This window comes from Dipodomys merriami, unplaced genomic scaffold, assembly GCF_024711535.1.
Source record: "Dipodomys merriami isolate MVZ:Mamm:240054 unplaced genomic scaffold, mDipMer1.0.p SCAF_176, whole genome shotgun sequence".
Lineage (NCBI taxonomy): Eukaryota > Metazoa > Chordata > Mammalia > Rodentia > Heteromyidae > Dipodomys > Dipodomys merriami.
Genome location: NW_027203115.1, coordinates 2,083,839 through 2,104,069, shown reverse-complemented (window position 1 = coordinate 2,104,069; position 20,231 = coordinate 2,083,839). Strand labels below are relative to the sequence as shown.

Here is a 20,231-nt window from a genome sequence, read left to right as displayed (position 1 = left end):
GGCCTGGGCGCTGTCCCTCAGCTCTTCAGCTCAAGGCTAGCACTCTACCACTTGAGCCATAGCGCCACTTCCGGCTTTTTTTCTTTTTGCTTATGTGGTGCTGAGGAATTGAACCCAGGGCCTCATGCATGCAAGGCAAGCGCTCTACCACTGACCCACCTTCCCAGCCCAATAATAAATTTTAAAAAGAAGGTATCAGAGGGGCACCAATGAATCCTGCCTGTACTCAGGAGACAATAAGGATCACAGCTCAAAGCTGGCCTGGGCAGGAAAATCCACGAGACTCTTAATTTCCCATTAACCAGCAAAAGCTGGAAGTGAATATGGCTCAGGTGGTAGAACATCAGCGTTGAGTGAAAAAGCTAAGGATGAGTGCCGAGGCCCTGGTACTGGCACAAAAAATAAAGTATCAAGCCAGGTGCTAGTGGCTCATGCCTGTAATCCTAGCTAAGATCTGAGGATCGTGGCTCAAAATCAGCCAGGGCAGGAAAGTCCATCAGAACTTTGTCTCCAAATAACCAAAAAAACAAAAGCAAAAACAAAAACGGAAGTGACAACCAAAAAACAGAAGTGGCTCAAAGTGGTAGACCTCTAGCCTTGAGCAAAAAGAACTCAGGGACAGTGCTCAGGCCCAGAGTTGAAGCCCTGCAACAGAAAAATAAAAACAAGGTATCATATGTTCTCACTCATATATGGAAAACAAACCTATAATAGAAATTTTTTTTTTTTCTGGTCCAGTCGTGGGGCTTGAACTCTGGGCCTGGACGCTGTCACTCAGCTCTTGACACTTGAGCCACAGCGCCACTTCCGGCTTTTTTTTTTTTTTTTGCTTATATGGTGCTGAGGAATCGAACCTAGGACCTCATGCATGCAAGGCAAGCGCTCTACCACTGAGCCACCTTCCCAGCCCTATAATGGAAATCTTATTTCATAGCACCAGATACAATTCTTCAATGACTTTGAGGCTCATAGGAAAAAGTCACAACTCCTTAGTATAAAGTGCAATCCAGTTTTTTATTTTTGTTTTTTGCTAGGCCTGGGGCTTGAACTCAGGGCCTGGGCACTGTCCCTGAGCTTCTTTTGCTCAAGGCTAGCACTTTAAAACTTGAGCCACAGCGCCACTTCTGACTTTTTCTGTTTACATGGTATTGAGGAATCGAATCCAGGGCTTCCTTCATGCATGCTAGGCAAGCACTCTACCACTAAGCTATATTCCCAGCCCAACAATCCAGTTTTTGGGGGAGGTTTTGTTTTGATCTCTGGCCTTACTGCTTTGTCCTCTCACACTGTGATCAAGCCCAATTAAACTTGTAATAATACGCCAAGCTTAACTTCCTTCATGCCCAGGACCTGTGCATCCTGTTCCTCTAACTGGCACTGTTTCTGCCATGCCTCCCTCAAAGAAAGATAATTGCCTCAAGTGACAAGAGTATTCAACATCAGATGGCCCCGTCCATGAATAAGCACCTCTTCTGTGTCCTTCTATAGCATCCCACACTTTTCCCAACAATAACTTCCCACATTGCTGAACTATTTGTATGCCAAGCAGGGAGGAACCCAGTGGAAAACCCAGGTTCTGAGAAAGATCTGGGTGTGAAAGATAACTGAGAGGACTCTGTGTGTCTGTCTGTCTGTCTGTCTCTCTCTTTCTCTGTCCCTCCAGTTCCTCATCTGTTATATGAGCTAAGAATATCTATTCCACATTGATTATCTACTTCACGGTTGAGGAAAGACTAGGCCATACAACCAATGCAGGAAGAATGGGCAACTGGTCCTTAAGAAACACTCAGAAAATGGTTGCTATTACTCCCCAGTTAAATGGCACTCTCTGGAACCAGAGACCAACAATAATTTGTTCCTAGTTTCCAGGCACCTAGGAAACAAATGCTGGTGACAGAACAAAAGATATAGGAAAAAATATTAATGAACTACAGATCTCTAGATGAGGCCTTTAATTTCAAGGTTATAACAATAATACTTGAAAGAATTTTCTGAGTTTTGTTGTGACAAGACTACACTATATAGACCAGGCTGGCCTCAAAACTCATTCTACCAGCCTCAGCCTTCCAGGTGCTGGGATTACAGGCATGAACACCAAACTCAGATCCTGAAAGAATTTTTAAGTCAAGTGCTAGTGGCAGATTATATGCCTGCAATCCTAGCTACTTGACAGGCTAAATCGAAGGATCTCAGTTCTCAGACCCTTACTTAACTATAGGGGCTCCCACCTGTGTGGGAGGATGAGCTTGGGAAGAACACCATGTTTCAAGGCCAGATCAAAGAAAAAAAGACTTCATCTCAAAAGAAAGAAGCTGAACATGAAGGTGTGGCCATCAAAACTACCAGGAGAAGCATAAAACAGGTGGATCATTTTCCAGGTGTGGATCCAGTCAAAGAGAAATGCTCTCTCAAAAATAACCAATGACTGGGCTGGAAATGTGGCTTAGTGGTAGAGTGCTTGCCTAGCATGCATTGAAGACCTGGGTTGGATTCCTCAGTACCACATAAACAGAAAAAGCCAGAAGTGGCACTGTGGCTCAAGTGGTAAAGTGCTAGCCTTGAGCAAAAGAAGCTCAGGAACAGTACCTAGGCTCTGAGTTCAAGCCCAAGTATGGGCAAAAAAAATAATAATAACAAACTACTAACTACTCAGGAGGCTGAGATCTGAAGATCATACTTCAAAGCAAGCCTGGGCAGAAAAGCCTGTGATTTTTTTTTTTTTTTTTTTGTCAGTCATGGGGCTTGAACTCTGGGCCTAAGAACTGTCCCTCAGTTCTTCAGCTCAAGGTGAGTGCTCTACCACTTGAGCTACAGCACCACTTTCGGTTCTTTGGTGGTTTATTGGAGATAGGAGTCTCATGGTCTTTCCTGCCAGGGCTGGCTTTGAACCGCGATTCTCATATCTCAGCCTCCTGAGTAGCTAGGATTACAGGCATGAGCCACCAGCACCCGGCTCCTATGTGATTCTTATCTCCAAAAACCAGCAAAAAGTCAGTGAAAATATGGCTCAAGTGATAGTGCCAGCCTTGAATAGAGAGGCCAAGTTTAAACCTCAGTACCAACACACACACACACACACACACACACACACACACACACACACACACACACACACACACACACACACACACACACACACACACACACTCTCTCTCTCACACTCACTCACTCAGCCTAGTGCTGGTAGCTAAAACCTGTAATCCTAACCACTCAGGAGGCTGAGATCTGAGGATCACGGTTCAAAGCCAGCCCAGGCAGGAAAGTCCATGAGATTCTTCAATTAACCACCTGAAAACTGGAAGTGGCTCTGTGGCTCAAGTCGTTCAGCACTTGTCTTGAGCTGAAGAGTTGAGACAGCATCCAGACCCAGAGTTCAAGCCCCACAACCGACAAAAAAAAAAAAGAAACTGAGTTCAAGCCCCAGAAACAGCACTTAAAAAGGGGCTCAGGTGTAGGATGTTAAAAGTAGCAAGTGCCCAAGGCTCTGAGTTCAAACCCAACCTGGCCCAAAAGAAAAAAATTTTTAAAGTCAAGTATGTTTAAAGGTACTTGCAAAATCCAAGACACTCCCTAAGTATTCAATTAGGGCATCATCATAATCACATGAGGTAGGTATCTTCATCATGTCTAGTCTATAATTCAAAAAACTGAGGGTCGGACAGTGGGAAGTGACTCACTCTTAGTCCTATAATGCTAGTGACAGAGCCAGTAGTGAGCCCAGCCAGTATAGCACCAGAGTCTGCCATTTATCACTACTCTGTACTACCCTTGCAAAGAAAACCAGACTAGTAAGCAAAGTCGGGAGGACAGCACCTTAATGATCATGCCCTAGCAGGAAGAACGAAACTGCAAAGGTAAAAAGCATAAAAAAACAAGTGCCAGGATGGAATAAACCATAACAGCTCAGAGTAACAAGGCCAAGCAAAGGTTGTTGAGTTTCTGCTCATCATGATTACTTCAAAGGAGGGAAGAGAAGTTTAAAGTAGTAAACAAAGGACACCTGGCACTAAGGTCCACTCCAGCAACAGGTCTGGTAGCAAAATCAGAGCAAAGCTTGACAACAAAGGAAGCTAACTCTACCAAAGACACAATGGAAGATGTCAGAAATAAATATCACCTGGTTTAATTCTTGTAAAGTTCCTGAAATCACTGTGAAAAACATTACTGAGAAATGTTCTGTGCTTAGAAAATACCTTCTGGGGGCTGGGAAGGTGGCTCAGTGGTAGAGCACTTGCCTTGCATGTTCGAGGCCCTGGGTTCAATTCCTCAGCACCACATAAAAGAAAAAAGCCGGAAGTGGCGCTGTGACTCAAGTGGTAGAGCGCTAGCCTTGAGCTGAAGAGCTGAGGGACAGCGCCCAGGCCCAGAGTTCAGGCCCCACGAATGGACCCCCCCCCCAAAAAAAAAAAAAAGAAAAAGAAAATGCCTTCTGCTGAGCAATCTTTTTGTTGTTGGTCATGGTGGGGCTTGAACTCTGGGCTTGGGCACTGTCCCTCATCTCTTCAGCTCAAGGCAAGCACTATACCTCTTGAGCCACAGCACCACTTCCTGTTTTCTGAGTGGTTTATTGGAGATGAGTCTCACACTTTCCTGCCTAGACTGGTTTTGAACCGAGATCTCAGATCTCAGCCTCCTGAATAGCTAGGATTACAGCTGTGAGCCACCAACGCCTGGCCTACTGAGCAATCTTAAGACCCAGGCTCGTTGTGCTCACAACTTTTTTGTTTGGCTGGTTTGGGGCAGTAGGTACCAGAAGTTGAACTCAGGGCTAGCACTCCTTTGGCTCACTTGCCCAGGCTGGTGCTCCTGTCCAGTAGATGAAATCTTTTTTTTTTTTTTTTCCTGTTATCTGAGCCTCTGGAGATGTTAACAGGTCTTTAGTTAAAATTCTGATAGGCTCAAAAACACTGATTTACTAGGAAGCTCCCTGATGCAGAAATTCTTTTTTAGTAGCTCTTAGGTATTTTTTCCAGAATGCACTTATTTACAGTGCTCTTATTTTTGACATATAATATTTACGGGTGCAGTAAATTTGATACACGTATACGATACATATTACATTAAGGTACATAACCAGTCAATGGAATTTGGAGGCATTTTCTGCCCGGGCTGGCCTCAAACCTCGATTCTCTAGACCTCAGCCTTCTAAGTAGCTAAGATTACAAGTGTGAGCCACAGCCTCTCAGCCCAATCAGATCTTATACCAACCCCAGCAGGGGACAGCTGTCCCTTGCCAACTTTTCCTTCTGTCTACAGCGTTGGCCAGGGGTGGGCTCAAGGCAGGCTGGTCCCAAGAAAGACAGACTTGCCCAACCCCCCGCCCCCCACACAGCAGGAGCAGATTCCAGGGTCCCCCTCTGCACTGCTGTCCTGCTAGTCTAGCCCAGGGTGTCCCATTTTTCAACACAAGGAAATCCAGACAGTGTCAGACACTGAAACAGCACCCAGCAGGGAAAGGCGGGAGGGCCCCTTGCCTCCCACCCCCGTGCCACCGTGCACGCGCGAAGCGGGCGTGGACAGTGCTGGCCGGCACGGGCCCTCGCAACGACCCCTCCAGGCTCGCGGCCGGAGGAGGGCCCCGCCCCGGCCTGGGCTCGCCACGCAGCTGCTTCCCCGCCTCGGCGGCGCCTGCGGAGCTCGCAGCGCACCGCACCGCACCGCACAGGCGCCGCACCTTTCACGACGGGAAAACACCTCCACCTGCAGAGGCCGAGGGCGGCCGCGAGCGCCGCAGCGGCTGCGCGGCCCGGAGGGCGCGAGCCCAGGGGAGAGGCAGCGCGGCCTGCGGCCGCCCCGGACCGCGGGCGCCGGCACCGGGGCCGACGCCCGGCCAGCGGAACCGAACGGCAGCCGGAGGCGGCGCGGACCCCCGTCCGCGGGGACCAGCGAGGAAAGGGCGGGGGCGACGCCGCGGGGCCCGGGGAGCCAGGCCCGCGCGGCCGCGGAGGCCGACGGAGCCCCTCGGCGCTCTCCTTACCTCATGGGGCCGCGGGCTCCGCGCTCCGCAACGCCCGGCAGATGCGAGGCTCCGCACAACGGTCGCCGGGGATCGCCGCGGGCCGGAAGCGGGACGACCGGGCGCGGGCCGGAGGGCGCCACCCTGGAGCCCAAAGTTCCGGGAGCGCCGGGGACCGCGACCTTCCGCGCTTTACGGCCCCCGGCAAGGGTACGGCGGACGCGCGCCCGCCCCCGCGCACGGGACGTCACCGCACAGGCCCCGCCCCTCCACGTGGGCTTGTTTGGGTCTCGCGAGGCTCCGCCCAGAGCTTCGGCCCCGCCCACGTGGGAGTGGGCGGGAGGCTGCGCTTTTCCGCGAGGTTTTGAGCAGGAGCGAGGCCGTGGCGGGGGGAGCTTTGGGCCGCGAGGCCTGGCCGGGTGCGGCTCCCGGGGGGTCCGCAGCGCAGACCCGCGGAGGCCGGCGCTCGCGCCGTCCCCGGAATGTGCCTCGGGCCTCCGGGCCGCACCCGGAGGCGGAGCTAGCGGACGACCTCCCGGGCCGTCTCGCTCCTCCTCCGCCTCGAGTTGGGCTCGGCCTGGGCTCGGCGCCGCGGCCCCCGCCCAGGTTTCTGCCCTCCGCGGCCTCCTGGCTGTGGCAGCCCGCGAGCGCGGACCGCGTCCCGCCGTGCCGGCCGGGCCCGGGCCTGGCACACCAGGGTTTCCTTTGCATCCACGGTTACCCTGCTCCACGTGGCCACCTCGCTTCCCATTCTTGAGATGAAAGCTCATCTTGCCACGCCGTTTCCCCAGCCTTCGTGTAATCGCTGACCACCGGAGGCCAGCAGCACACAAGACAGAAAGAAAGGCTTCACACCCAGGAAGCGGCGGTAAAGCTCTGGGGAGCCCAGGGCCACCAAGCCACTCAGATTGCACACCCCGCATGATTTACACCTACACCCTCTTCACTGGCCACTGCGCTCCCACAAGATATTCCATGTCAGGCCTCCATTCTGGCCTTTCTGATACATAAAATTGAAGGCAAAGGTAGATGCAGGTGGCTCACCGCCAGTAATCCTAGCTACTGAGGCTGAGATCTGAAGATCATGGTTCAAGGGCAGTGTGGGCAAGAAAGTCCGTGAGACTTATCTCCAATACACTACTCAGGAAAAGCCAGAAGTGTCACTGTAGGTCAATGCTAGAGAGCTAGCCTTGAGCACAAAGAGGTTCAGGGACAGATCCCAGACCCTGAGTTCAAGGCCCAGGACTAGCCCCCTCAAAAAAGGCATCATGTCGGGCTGGAAAGGTGGCTCAGTGGTAGAGCGCTTGCCTTGCATGCATGAGGCCCTGGGTTCGATTCCTCAGCACCACATAAGCAGAAATAAAAAAGTCGGAAGTGGCACTGTGGCTCAAGTGGTAGAGCACTAGCCTTGAGCTGAAGAGCTGAGGGACAGCGCCCAGGCCCAGAGTTCAGGCCCCATGACCGGACCCAAAAAAAAAAAAAAAATCATGTCTACTTGTGCATAAGATTCCTGTGACAGTTTTGTAAGTTCTATGGAAAGGCTGGCTATGATGAACCATGGCTGGAATTCTGCTGTGCCAGGTTTAAGTTTGCCAGGTCTTCTGGTTGAAGAAGACACTTTAGACACCCAGTCCAGCTGCTGGTCCTATGGCTGGCTTTGCCTCCACTTCCTGACATGCATGATGATATCCACATTCCATCAGCAGCTCCATTGGAAGCCATGCAGCCCACTTTCATTTCAGTAGAGTTTCCACAGTGTTGATTCCCAACCCAGAGAGAGCACTGGTTCAGGAGCCAGGGGCCCCACCAACTCTAGAAGAAAGAAGTAGCTGGCTTGCAGAGCTCTACTTTGGGATGGCTGAATAAACTTGGAGCTGCCTTGAGAGGAATGTAGGCATTTGACTGTGACCCATGCAGATCAGTCTTTGATTTTTCTAGGAAATGTGAGCCACAGTGTACATCCACTTCAGTGATTCTGGTGGGATTATGTAGGCCTCAACCAGGCCTGGAACTTTACACCAATTTCCTGCACTCCTCCTATACCATGGCCTAGTTGTTCCCAGCAGGACTCAGTCAGCCAAGAGCCTCCATCATGGCCTGTACTTCCCATCTGCCTCGCCTTCTCTGGCCTGCAGTGAAAAGGATGAGGAAAACTGATGGGGACTGTCATGTTGAGCATCAGGCCTCAGCCCTGCTTAGACAGACTTCTGAAAAGAGCTCCTTTTCTCCTGAAGATACAGCCTCAACCCACTCCCCTATAAGCCCACAGATGGCCCCTGTCTGGATGGTTACCTCCTGCCTATGTTTAATTCATAGCTAGGGGGTGGGGGTGGGGAGAGCTTCCCAAGAAAGGAAAGAACTCCCCTGGGGTTTCACCCAGTACCTATCCTACCTCACAGGGTCCACAACTGAAGCCCCCGCTTCCTTCCTGAACCCCTGGGCTAGGGAGTAGAGGCTGCCAATGGGCTTGGACGACACAATCCCAGCTAGAGTACAGCCAACAAGGGTACAGTCTTCAGTCACTAATCCGAAGCCCTGGAATGTCTGCTATCCAATCAGCAAGGTCTCTAGGGGCTCCCTGAGGGTGCTAATAATCCCACAATGATTAGCAGGGGCCAGGAGGTCAGTGCACACTGCTCTGTCTGTTGGTGGGATAGGTTGGCTAGGCCACAGAGGCTAGAATACAAGGCATCCCAGGGAGCTGCCTCTTTGCAAGACAGCATTGACCACAGGAGACTGTTTAGACACACTCATTGCTCCCTGGCTTCTTGTCTTTTGTCTACCAACACAGTCTGACTCCTTAAGATTGAGAATAGCGTCTCCAGCCTGGGAAGGAAGTAAGCCGCACGACTAAGCCAGACTGTGCCTGCAGTGCTGGACAGGCCCATGCTGCAGCCCGAGTTCTCCCTTGGGATGGGAGGCCAGGGCCACGGGCCTGGTCTCCTGACTGTGCTCCTGGGTCTCCTTGGCATCAACTGGACACAGGGGCAGCCACTCCAGCTACCAGAGCAGACTGCAGTGATTGGAGGTAAGGTACACCTGTGTGAGGAAGAGAGGCGAAAGAGACATTGTGAGCCCTGTAGAGAGGGGGGTGTGGTGTGCCAGGAAACTTCTGGAACATGGACTCCACGCTTGATATCTGGGTTGTACTAATGTGATTCCATAAGGGATGCATCAGGGTAGTCCAGGAAACCAGATGGATGGATGGATGCTAGGGATGAGGAGGAAGGATGAAGCAGGTTGGTCCAGGGTTGGGGACAAGAAAGAACATCAGCTAGAGTAGACACAATGGCTCAGAGCCCCAGCCAGATGGCTGTTTCAAGCCCAGGGCTAAGCCCCTTCATTTCCTCATTGTTCCCTATTAGTGTCTTAGTCTTGCATTATGCCCAGCTTTGTCTCTCTTACTTCCATGCCTGTCCCCTGGGCTCCCTCTCACCCACAGCCCCTCCCCATCCCTACGGTTAGGGAGCATTCTCACCTTTCTATGGGATGGTCCAGCTCCCACTGATCCCTGCTCTATGGCCTGACCTTTCTCTTGGTCCCCAGGCCTCAGCAGGAAAGAGAGCTTTTTGCTCCTATCCCTACACAACCGTCTAAGGAGCCGGGTCCAGCCCCCTGCAGCTAACATGCAGAGACTGGTAAGTATTTACACACACACACACACACACACACACACACACACACACACACACACACACATGCACACATGCACATCCTCCAGTCAGGGTTGCTTGAGGGCTCAGGAGGCCAAGCCAGTGTCAGATACCTTCCACCTGGATAGGGCAGGAAGAATGGCCAGTCCTCTTCCCCCCATCCTCCCCAATAGGGGAATAATGACCCTGGTTGTTGAGATCTCTGAAAAGTCCTTCTCCCCAGGAGAAGGCCAGCCTAGTCCTTGGGCCTTCTCCTGGCATCCTGTTGCCATGGAGAACAGGAAACATGGAAAAAGCCGGCATTCCCTCTTTGATGCACAAAGGAGTCCCGCAGAAAGGAAAGGGTGGGGTACAAGGACAGACAAGCATCACCTTGGCTTGCAGAGGGTTTTGTGTGATCACGATTTATCTGGGTAACTAGGAGAGGCTTCTCCCAAAGTGTTCTTTCAGTTATTTGCAGCTCATCAAAAGAGCCAAGGGAGACTGGGGGTGGGGGGGAGTCTACCACCTTAACTGAGGCTATAGAATTAGAGTTGTCAGCCTTGGGCTCTTATAGCTTGGAACCCCAGCAACCAACCCCAGCCTATGTGAACAGGCCAAGGAAGGAGGGCAAGTAGGGGCGGGTAGGGTTCCCCATGGCTGCATCCCATAAACTCAGTTCTGAGACTGGCAGCCACAGTGGGTGGTGACCTCCAGAGCTCTGGGGTCAGTTTCCCAGGAGGTGGGGGTGGGGCAGACAGGTGGGGGTTGTTTCTGTCCCTTTCCCTGCCCTGAGCAGCTCTGTTCTCCTCTTCCCCAGGCTCAGGTCCTGGATAGCCTGGTTGTTCCTGGCTATTACACCTGCTAGTGAAAACTCCTGCCAAGGGCTCTCTACCTTGACTATGGTCTGCTGGTGGACAGCCTGTGCCTTTTTCACGGCCATTTGGTCAAAGACCTAGAAAAATCACAGATTTTTAAAGGTATATGTGGAGTCCTACCACTCAGCCTCCCTCACATCTTGTGCTGGGCACCCCTGCCTGTGGGCCGACAGGGAACTAGAGTACCTGTTCTCTGTGCATACAGTAGATTGAACCCCCCGGATTTGGTAAGGTCTTCCCTCTAGCTCTCAGCAGAGGTAAAATCACAATGAACATCTGCCCTGAGGTAAAGCCTGCTGCATCCCAACTATCTATTTTACTTTATTTTATTTGGTCGTGGGGCCTGAACTCTGGGCCTGGGCACTGTCCCTCAGCTCTTCAGCTTAAGGCTAGTGCTCTATCACTTGAGCCACAGCGCCACTTTCGGCTTTTTCTGCTTATGTACTGCTGAGGAATTGAACCCAAGGCCTCATGGATGCAAGGCAAGCGCTCTACCTCTGAGCCATCTTCCCAGCCTTCCCAACTATCTATTGTCTTTACAACTCCCCCAGCCTAGGCTGGCTTCAAACCCTGCATCTTCCTGCCTCTGCCTCCCAGGTACTGAGATTATAGGCAAAGGCACACACCCAGCCAGGGGCCAGTGGCTCATGCCTGTAATCCTAACTACTCAGGATTCTGGCAGGATCCCAGCCAGGGCAGGAAAGTCCATAAAACCCTTATCTCCAATAAACCACTAGAAAACTGGAAGTGGTGCTGTGACTCAAGTGGTAAAGCGCTCGCCTTGAGCTGAAGAGCACAGGGACAGTGCCCAGGCCCAGAGTTCAAGCCCCATGACCGACAAAAAAAAAAAAGAAAAAGGCACACACCCACACACCAGTCTCCAGAACAACCTGATCCTCATTTTACAGATGAGTACATCATGCCTCATGGAGACTGAATGACTGGTGGAGGCCACACAGTTGGAATTCAGTGGTGGGATGGACCAGGGCAACCTGGAGATAATGATTGCAGAGAGGAGTGGAGGGTGATAGGGGAGATCAGCTGGTTCTAGTGGGAGAAGCTGCTGAACCTGCTCCAGAGCTGAGCTGCTAAAGTCAAATCGCTGAAGCCAGGACACCTCTCACACCCTCTGCTCCCCACCGGTACTCCTAGGTACTCTTGGGGTGTGGCACTGGGAGGCCAGGAAAATAGGATAAAGAAATGGTTTATTTTATGGGCCAGCTTCACCTAAAGGCAAACACAAATCCAGTCTCTAAGGCTTAGAGAGTGCCACCTCATATTACCAGATGGGAGAAAATGGCAACAGAAACCCTTCATGTGACCTGGGCTGGTACTGTTCACTGAGCAAGACCTAAGAAGTTAGGAACTCAGTCCTGGGCAGAGATGGAGTCTGAACTAGGTGACAGAAACCGTATGTTATTTTGTTCAGTTTTTGTGTAGGTACTGGGACTTGAACTAAAGGCCTGAGTACTGTCTTAGCTTTTCTTTGTTGTTTTTTTTTGGGGGGGGGGTCTGGTCGTGGAGCCTGAACTCTGGGCCTGGGCGCTGTCCCTCAGCTCTTCAGCTCAAGGCTAGCGCTCTACCACTTGAGTCACAGCGCCACTTCCAGCTTTTTTCTTTTTGCTTATGTGGTGCTGAGGAATCGAACCCAGGGCCTCAGGCATGCAAGGCAAGTGCTCTACCACTGAGCCACCTTCCCAGCCCCTGTCTTAGCTTTTCTTGCTCAAGGCTGGCATTCTACCAAATGATCCTCACCTCCACTTCTGACTTTTAGGTGGTTAATTGGAGATAAGAATCACAGACTTGGACTGGGAAGGCTCTGTGGCTCAAGTGGTAGAGCGTTAGCCTTGGGCTGAAGAGCTGAGGGACAGCGCCCAGGCCCAGAGTTCAGGCCCCATGACCGGACCCCAAAAAAAAAACAAAACAAGAATCACAGACTTGTTCTGGCTCAGTGGTAGAGTGCTTGCCTTATATGCATGAGACCTTAGGTTTGATTCCTCAGTACCACATAAGCTGGAAGTGGTACTGTGGCTCAAGTGGTAGAGTGCTAACCTTGAGCTGAAGAGCTAAGGGACAGTGCCCGGCCCAGAGTTCAGGCCCCATGACCAAGAAAAAAAGAAAAGAAAAGAATCACAGACTTTCCTGCCTGGGCTAGCTTTGAACCACAATCCTAAGATCTCAGCCTCCTGAGTAGCTAGGATTACAGGTGTGAGCCACCAGCATCTGACAATCGCATACATTTTCTCAACACACCTTGAGGAGCTTCAGGGGTCCTGTTTGATCTTTCCCTGCCCAATGCAGATTGGGAACTCAGGGTTACACAGCTAGGTCAGGTTCTTCATCCAGTTTTCTGTGTTGCTGGAGACAATGGGACTTCAGTCATTGTCCAGAGGCCTCACCTGTCACCCAAATGCCCCTTAAAGATATCTCTGTCTTTGCCACTCCCAGGACTGGAGCGAGAGCCTGGCCCATCTGGCTCAAGCTAGAGCAGCCGTCTGTGGTACCCCAGCCCCAAGCCTGGCATCTGCTCCACAGCGTGCCCCACAAGTGGGCTGGAATATGCAGCTCCTGCCTGCAGGCTCAGCATCCTTTGTTGAAGTGGTCAGCCTATGGTTTGCAGAGGGGCAGCAGTACAGCCACACAGCCACTGAGTGTGCCCACAACGCCACCTGCACCCACTACACTCAGGTGAGGAGATGAAGCCAAGGTGTGAGCTACCCAAAGCTGGTTGGGTCATCTCAAAAGAGGTTATACCTTGTTCTAAATAGGATTTATCCTTTTCCTCCAATTTGTTTAGTTTTACTTTTTTTGGCAGGGGTGGAGGGGTGGGGAGGGGAGCCAGGGTCAGTCATGGGGCTTGAACTCTGGGCCTGGGCACTGTCCTTTAGCTCTTCAGTTCAAGGATAACACTCTACTGCTTGAGCCATAGCACCACTTCCAGTTTTCTGGTGGTTTATTGGAGATAAGAGTCTCATGCACTTTCCTGCCTGGGCTGGCATTGAACCACAATCTTCAGATCTCAGCCTCCTGAAAAGCTAGGATTATAGGTATGAGCCACTGACGCCTGGCTTTCCTTAAGACTCTTATCTCCAATTAATCACAGAAAAAGCCAAAAATAGCACTGTGACTCAAGGGTTAGAGTGCTAGCTTTGAGCAAAAGGAGCCCAGGGACAGCGCCCAACACAGAGTTCAAGCTCCAGGATCTGAATTAAAAAAAAAAAAAAAAAAAAGCGGGGCGCTGGTGGTTCATGCCTGTAATCCTAGCTACTCAGGAGGCTGAGATCTGAGGATCTCGGTTCAAAGTCAGCCCGGGCAGGAGAGACCGTGAGTACTCCTATCTCCAATAAACCACCAGAAAACCGGAAGTGGCGCTGTAGCTCAAGTGGTAGAGCACTCACCTTGAGCTGAAGAGCTAAGGGACAGCACCTAGGCCCAGAGTGCAACCCCCACGACCGACAAAAAAAAAAAAAAAGACTTTACCTCTTGCAGCAAACAACTGCCAATTCACATTGAAATAGCAGACTTTGGCTTGGGGATGAAGCTTAGTGGCAGAGTTCTTGCTTAGTATGCATGAACCCCCTGGCTTGATCCCCCAAAATAGGGAGGAAAAAGGCACACTATAGAGAGAACATTCTAGCTAGTTTCCCAGTCTCTCACAAAGCCCTTGATGTCCTCCTTTTTCCACTCTCCTCCATCTGCCCATAACTTCCCCTCCCTTCAACATCTGCTTCAACATCAGTCTTCACTCACAAAGCCTTCCCACCATTGCAGTGACCCAGCCAAGAATCCTGGGCTGTTCCTGAGGCCCTCAGAGAAATCAGAGAGCTGTCCATTTGCCCACATTCATGACAGACTGTTTCACCCCACCCCACAGATATGCACTTGCCTGTGCTGCTGGCCCCCAGATCGGAGTGGGGGTAATCTGTGATAGGGTTTCTGAACCACTGTGTCCCCTGCAGCTCGTGTGGGCTACCTCAAGCCAAGTGGGCTGTGGATGGCATCTGTGCTCTGCAGGCCATGCAGTGATGGAAGCCTTCGTCTGTGCCTACTCCCCTGGGTAAGTCCCTGTGATGTGGGTTGCAGAGAGTTTGGGTGAGGTCATTTCATCAAGGATAAGTTGTCCACTTCTCCCCACCCAAAAGCCCTTTATTCCTTGGTCCATACCCTTAGTGGGAGAGCATACAGAACAGGGCTTGCCCAGGCCTTCCTCTTCTTGGAAGCATGACCCAGCTTTCAGGGAAATTTCCCAGGATTCATGTAAATAGAGATCATCTTTTCTTTCCTAGTAGATCTTCCCATCTCACCCAGCTCCCTGTCTCCCTGAAGGGGACCATGGGACAGGCAGCAAGGCCCCACCCTACCCAACGCCATGCTCTTTGAGACCCTCTAGTACTTCCTCTCACAGAGGCAACTGGGAGTTGGACGGGAAGACAATCGCCCCCTATAAGAAGGGTGCCTGGTGTTCACTCTGCACAGCCAGCCTCTCCGGATGCTTCAAGGCCTGGGACCATGCAGGGGGGCTCTGTGGTGAGTGCTCCACTCTGCCTGTTTGCCTCTTGGAACAGTAGGCATATAGGAGGACTTGGTCAGGTGACCCTGGGATGGGGGAAACAGCCCAATGAACTATCCCAGAAACCCTAGCTTTAAGCACTCAGAAAACCACCTGTCTGGTCTGCCAGGAAGAGGTGACTTCTCTGAGCTCTCTCCTCATTTTAACAGAGGTCCCCAGGAACCCATGTCGCGTGAGTTGCCGAAACAATGGACGCCTCAACATCAGCACCTGCCGCTGCCTCTGTCCTCCAGGCTACACAGGCAGGTACTGCCAAGGTGAGGAATCCAGCACCTATTCAGGTAACTCTCAGGGGGTCAGAGGGAAGTGTGCCTGGCTGTACACATACCTGCTCTGTGGCATGTCTGGGGTGGTGAGAGTCTGAGAATGGATTAAGGGTGTGGATCGTGTACTTATTGGCACACTGCATGCATGCACTCAACAAACATTCACTTGCTTACCACTTGCTGAGCTATGCAGAGAAATCAAACTGCCACCCGATTTGGCCCTGGGACAGTGTCACCAGCCTGTGTGAGCAGCATGGATCCGGTGACTAGAGGCTCACATTCTGCCCTGCTGTCCTGTCCGGACAGTGCGGTGCAGTATGCGGTGTGTGCATGGCCGGTTCTGGGAAGAGGAGTGCTCCTGTATCTGCGATGTCGGCTATGGGGGAGCCCAGTGTGCCAGTAAGTCCTGCCCCCATCCCTTCCCAGAATGCCCTTTGCTAGGGTCCTGGATCTGAGCTTCCCAGCTCACAGAAGATTACTGAGCACATCTCCTCTCAACTCTTCTTTCTGTGACCTCACATTGATAGCTTGAAATTGGCAACAGTGAGACATTTCCACCACTGAAATTGGCAAATGTTATAGTCTATGAATGTTATAATTGAAGAGAGAGAGAAAGAGATTGTTGTTTTGTTTTGTTTTTGTCGGTCATAGAGCTTGAACTCTGGGCCTGGGCACTTGTCCCTCAGCTCTTCAGCTCAAACGTAGCACCCTACCACTTGAGCCACAGCACCACTGCTGGTTTTCTGTTGGTTTATTGGAGATAAGAGTCTCACGGAGCTTCCTGCCTGGGCTGGCTTTGAACCTCAATCCTCAGATCTCAGCCTCCTGAGTAGCTAGAATTACAGGCGTGAGCTACCAGTGCCTGGCTAGAGATTGTTGTTACATGTTTCCCAGGACATCACTGAGTCCCACATACTTCCAGTTTGGAGTAGGTGGCCAGAGGAAGGAGCAGCTTTCCTTGACAGGGAGGGAGGGAGGACCCATTCTGAAGTGGGCACATACAAACTCAGTCTTCCCGCCACCCTCCCACCTCCCAGCCAAGGTGCACTTTCCTTTCCACGCCTGTGACCTGAGGATCGATGGAGACTGCTTTATGGTGTCTTCTGAGGCAGACACCTATTACGGAGCCAAAATGAAATGCCAGGTGATGGCCGACCCCTGCCCTCCCAGGAACCCTCCAGGGCCACAAACTAGGATCAAAATGGATAGTTCCTTCAACCGCCCCTGACCTCACTCTCCACATTAGTAGAAAAACTGGGATCTCAGATGCAGAGGTTCCTAGAAGCCAGGAAGTCACTTAATGACCTAAGCTACTCAGCCAGGGACAAGGCCCCACGCTACCTGTATCTAAGGAGTTGTCCTAACTGAGCTCTGGCTGCTGGGTGCCATACAGAAATGGCAAGTCAGGTGCCCAGAAACCAGCTTTTCCAAGCTAGAAAACCAGATTTTCTTTGGCATCTCTCGATTTATTAATGTTGGCAACCAATTTGAATACTCTTAGGACATCTTTCTAAGGGCAAGACCATCCGTGGGCCTATGGGCTCTTAGTTGAGCCCCTAGCAACAGGAAGCTGGCACAGGAGAGGCTGGGGGGCCATGCTTTCAGAAGCCAGGAAGTGGGTGGAGGTGGCTGGTGCACACAGTTGGGATCTCTGCCAGTGTGACCTGGGCTAGGGGTTGCAGGGCAGGGGCGGGGTGCTAGCCCAGATCGAGAGCCAGAAAGTGCAGGACATCCTCGCCTTCTACCTGGGCCGTCTGGAAACCACCAACGAGGTGACTGACAGCGACTTTGAGACCAGGAACTTCTGGATCGGTGAGTGTCTGGATTGGTGGAGGGGGTACAGTGATTATGGGGGCTTAATAACCACATGATTTCATGAATCCTCAGACGACCTCGTGAATCCTGAGGTGCCGCAGCCCAGCGCTACCACTAGCAGATAGCTAGAATAGGACGAGGGCTTGGAGTCTTGAACTGGTCAGTGGTCATACTCCCACCCCAGGAGACAGCTGAAGGAAGAGGACCATGGGAGACAGGAATTGGAAGCACTGAGAAGCGAGTTGAAGGGTTGGGGACCCAAAGGCATTAGGCAGCAGGGCTCGTGGGACTCAGGCTTTGTTCTCAGGGTCTCTGGGCTCTGAGTAGGATCCCCAGGCTCTCAGGAAGTGGGCAACTTTGGCTCTCCTGGCCTTAGGACTCACCTACAAGCTGGCTAAGGACTCCTTCCGCTGGGCAACGGGGGAGCACCAGGCCTTCACCAGTTTTGCCTTTGGGCAGCCTGACAACCAGGGGTGAGTGTGGGGTAACTGTGTCCTTCGCTGGGTCCCCTTCTTAACCTATGAAGAATCAACTCAACCTGCCTGGCCAAGCCTAAAAGCATCACAAAAGCTTGGGGGTGGGCGGGGCTCCTGGTAGCTCCATCTGCAGCTCAGGGACATGTGGGACTCGCAGATATAGTTGGGCTCATGAGGTGGAGGGTTTAAGAGCCTCCCAGACTCCTGAACTCTTTCCTTCACCCTGAGCACTGTCTATCCTGGTCTGGCAGATTTGGCAACTGTGTGGAGCTGCAGGCATCCACTGCCTTCAACTGGAATGACCAACGTTGTAAAACTCGAAACCGTTATATCTGCCAGTTTGGTAAGGCCCCCTTCCCTCAGGTCCTCTCTTTTGGTTCCTGACCCTTGGGGTACTGATGGCCCACTCCAGGTTGCTATAGTCAGGTCACAGCACAGACTCTGGGCACATGGAACCACAGAGGATGTCCTGTTTAGGAACTTTTAGCTGCAAGTGTCTGAGGCCCAGAGGGAGGAGGCAGGCTCAGCATCACATAGCAAGTCAAAGCAAAGCCAGGACTGGAACCACATTTTGTTGGGGATTTTTCCAAGGGTTCTTTCCTATGTTCCCCGATTGCATAAAGACCAGTTAGCCAGGCGCTCATGCCTTTAATCCAAGCTACTCAGGAGGCTGAGATCTGAGGATCGTGGTGGTTCAAAGCCAGCCCAGGCAAGAAAGTCCATGAGACTCTTTTTCTTTTTTTAAATCAGTCGTGGGCTTGAACAGTGGGCCTGGGCACTGTTCCTCAGTTCTGCAGCTCAAAGTGAGCGTTCTACCGCTTGAGCCACAGAGCCACTTCCAGTTTTCTGGTAGTTAATTGGAAATGAGAGTCTCACAGACATTCCTGCCCAGGCTGGCTTTGAACTGCGATTCTCAGATCTCAGCCTCCTGAGTAGGATTACAGGCGTGAACAACAGGTGCCCAACTTCCATGAGACTCTTATCTCCAATTGACCACCAGAAAACCCAAAGAAAGTAGTGCTGTGGCTCAAAGTGGTAGAGCACTAGCCTTGAGCTGAAGAGCTCAGGGACAGTGCCCAGGCCCAGAGTTCAAGCCCCACAACTGACCTCCCCTCCTCAAAAAAAAAAAAAAAAAAAAAAGACCAGTTAACTATGGTGGAGGGCAGGGGTACAATCTGCCCCAGAACCAGGTCCCAGCACCTGTTAGAAGGATTTAGAGCTCCCCAAAGAATCATGGCTATGGGTACTTCCAGATTGAGTGTAGCAGGGTTCTCATTCCAAGACTTCCTGGGCTGCCATCAAACCTTATTGTGCGCTGCTTCCTTTTCAGCAGAGGAGCACATTTCACGATGGAACCCAGGGCCCTGAGGATGGCCAGACATCTCTACTGCCAGCCCTGGGATGCATCAACCCTCCTTGCCTGACTGCTCACTTATGAGGAACAGTGGCCCAGCTAGGATTGCATATCTCTCATCCAACAAAATCACAGACCATGAAGGATAAGGAAATGGACAGAAAGTGCTAGTGAATCCTGTGAAGAAGGGATCGTAGAGGAATCTGGTGTAAAAGGACAGCCTGGGACCCTCAGCTTACCTTGATTGGTGAGATGGCTTCAACAAGATGCTGAAGCAGAAGCCATAGCCAGTGGCCAGAAGAGGCCACGCTCCTCCATCTTGTCCAAACCCTCTAGGGCAACTGGAGCTTTTTGGGTAATGCATCCTGCAAGGGATTAAACTAAGTTATAAATCAGATGGACTGGCAATTGCTTGTGACCCAGGAGGATCCTGGGAAAATCAAAGGGACCTATCTTATTTCCTTTGTTCCTTTACTCCTCACCTTATAATCCAGGCCCTTCTGGATGTTTTAGACTACTCAGTAGTTTAGAAGATCACACTCTTTCCCTCACTGATGTGTGTGTGTGTGTGTGTGTGTGTGTGTGTGTGTGTCTGTGTGTGTGTGTGTGTGTGTGTGTGTGTGTGTGTGTGTGTCTGTGTGGAGTGCTTTCACATCAGAGCTGAAAGTACAACCAGAATCCATAGTCCCACTCCCTCCTCCAGCTCCTCAAACATCATAGCTGGCAGTAATAAAACACCATGTGTCAGACTCTGTAATCAACACCGGTCATCTGTGAACACATCTCACACAATCTCGTTGAGAAGGGAGTACTACTATCTACATTTTACAGTTGAAGAAAAGGAGGCAGAGAGTGGTTGAGTGACTCATCCAAGAAAACAGCCTGGCTAGCATCGAATCTTTCCGTAACCTTTTCCTGACTCGGCGTGTTTCATGGCGATGGGATGGGAGGGCCCTACCTTCCAGGCCTGCTGCCCAGTGTCTCTCCCCCTCCTGCTGCCTCGTAGGAGACAAAAGGGGCCCCTGGCTCTCCCACCTTGGTCCTGTCCGGTAGTCAGACGGCCTCAACTCTACCCTCCGGATGCGGGACGTGACTTCTCCATAGGATCACCCCAGGATGCCTAGGGCCTCCGGGTACCACTTCCAAGTTCATGTAGTGGGGAGGAGGACGCATGTGCATCCTTGACACCTAGACCCCGCCCCCTTTCTGCCGGGCGGGGCCCCATCACAAACCTAGTCACGCCCCCCTCGGAGCCCCGCCCATACCAGCTTCCCACCTGCTGGC

The 20,231-nt window shown here is 51.8% G+C and overlaps 2 protein-coding genes and 1 long non-coding RNA gene across 8 annotated transcripts in view; 1 reads left to right on the top strand and 2 right to left on the bottom strand.

Moving 5' to 3' along the window:
* The window catches only part of Pdpr (pyruvate dehydrogenase phosphatase regulatory subunit), a 39,342-nt gene extending 33,278 nt beyond the window's left edge, over positions 1-6,064 (bottom strand). Inside the window, exon 1 of the mRNA XM_070026280.1 lies at positions 5,978-6,064. The gene's annotated coding sequence lies outside the window, so the exon portion shown is untranslated. The remainder of the gene's footprint in view (positions 1-5,977) is intronic.
* A 20-nt stretch (positions 6,065-6,084) lies between these two features.
* Positions 6,085-19,436, top strand: LOC138829751 (C-type lectin domain family 18 member A-like). Of its 5 annotated transcripts, none has more exons than XM_070026282.1 (13): positions 6,085-6,166; positions 8,748-8,984; positions 9,503-9,594; positions 12,915-13,154; positions 14,426-14,523; positions 14,872-14,993; positions 15,186-15,317; positions 15,609-15,701; positions 16,340-16,446; positions 16,985-17,114; positions 17,494-17,590; positions 17,845-17,936; positions 18,924-19,436. In XM_070026282.1, the coding sequence occupies exons 2-13, from the start codon at positions 8,843-8,845 to the stop codon at positions 18,959-18,961; spliced, it is 1,383 nt and encodes a 460-aa protein (XP_069882383.1). In that variant the 5' UTR covers positions 6,085-6,166; positions 8,748-8,842; the 3' UTR covers positions 18,962-19,436. The 5 variants fall into 5 exon arrangements, with proteins under 5 accessions (XP_069882383.1, XP_069882386.1, XP_069882385.1 ...); XM_070026285.1 differs by lacking the exon at positions 6,085-6,166 and adding an exon at positions 6,660-6,824 and having other exon boundaries at positions 15,186-15,293; XM_070026284.1 differs by lacking the exon at positions 6,085-6,166 and adding an exon at positions 6,660-6,824 and having other exon boundaries at positions 18,927-19,436.
* On the bottom strand, positions 14,373-20,081 carry LOC138829755 (uncharacterized). Of its 2 annotated transcripts, none has more exons than XR_011372715.1 (3): positions 19,983-20,081; positions 19,187-19,312; positions 14,373-14,531 (listed from the first exon to the last, which is right to left on the bottom strand). It is a non-coding gene; the product is annotated as an uncharacterized lncRNA (long non-coding RNA). The 2 variants fall into 2 exon arrangements; XR_011372716.1 differs by lacking the exon at positions 14,373-14,531 and adding an exon at positions 17,067-17,122.
* Positions 20,082-20,231: the final 150 nt, after the last annotated feature.

What these genes read in the sequence shown, in the direction of transcription:
- LOC138829751 (XM_070026282.1), top strand. Translation starts at nt 8,843, where the DNA reads ATGCTGCAGCCCGAGTTCTCCCTTGGGATGGGAGGCCAGGGCCACGGG. An exon ending in CAGCTAACATGCAGAGACTG is followed by an intron (nt 9,595 to 12,914) that starts GTAAGTATTTAC and finishes TGCCACTCCCAG; the next exon opens with GACTGGAGCGAGAGCCTGGC. An exon ending in CCGTTATATCTGCCAGTTTG is followed by an intron (nt 17,937 to 18,923) that starts GTAAGGCCCCCT and finishes CTTCCTTTTCAG; the next exon opens with CAGAGGAGCACATTTCACGA.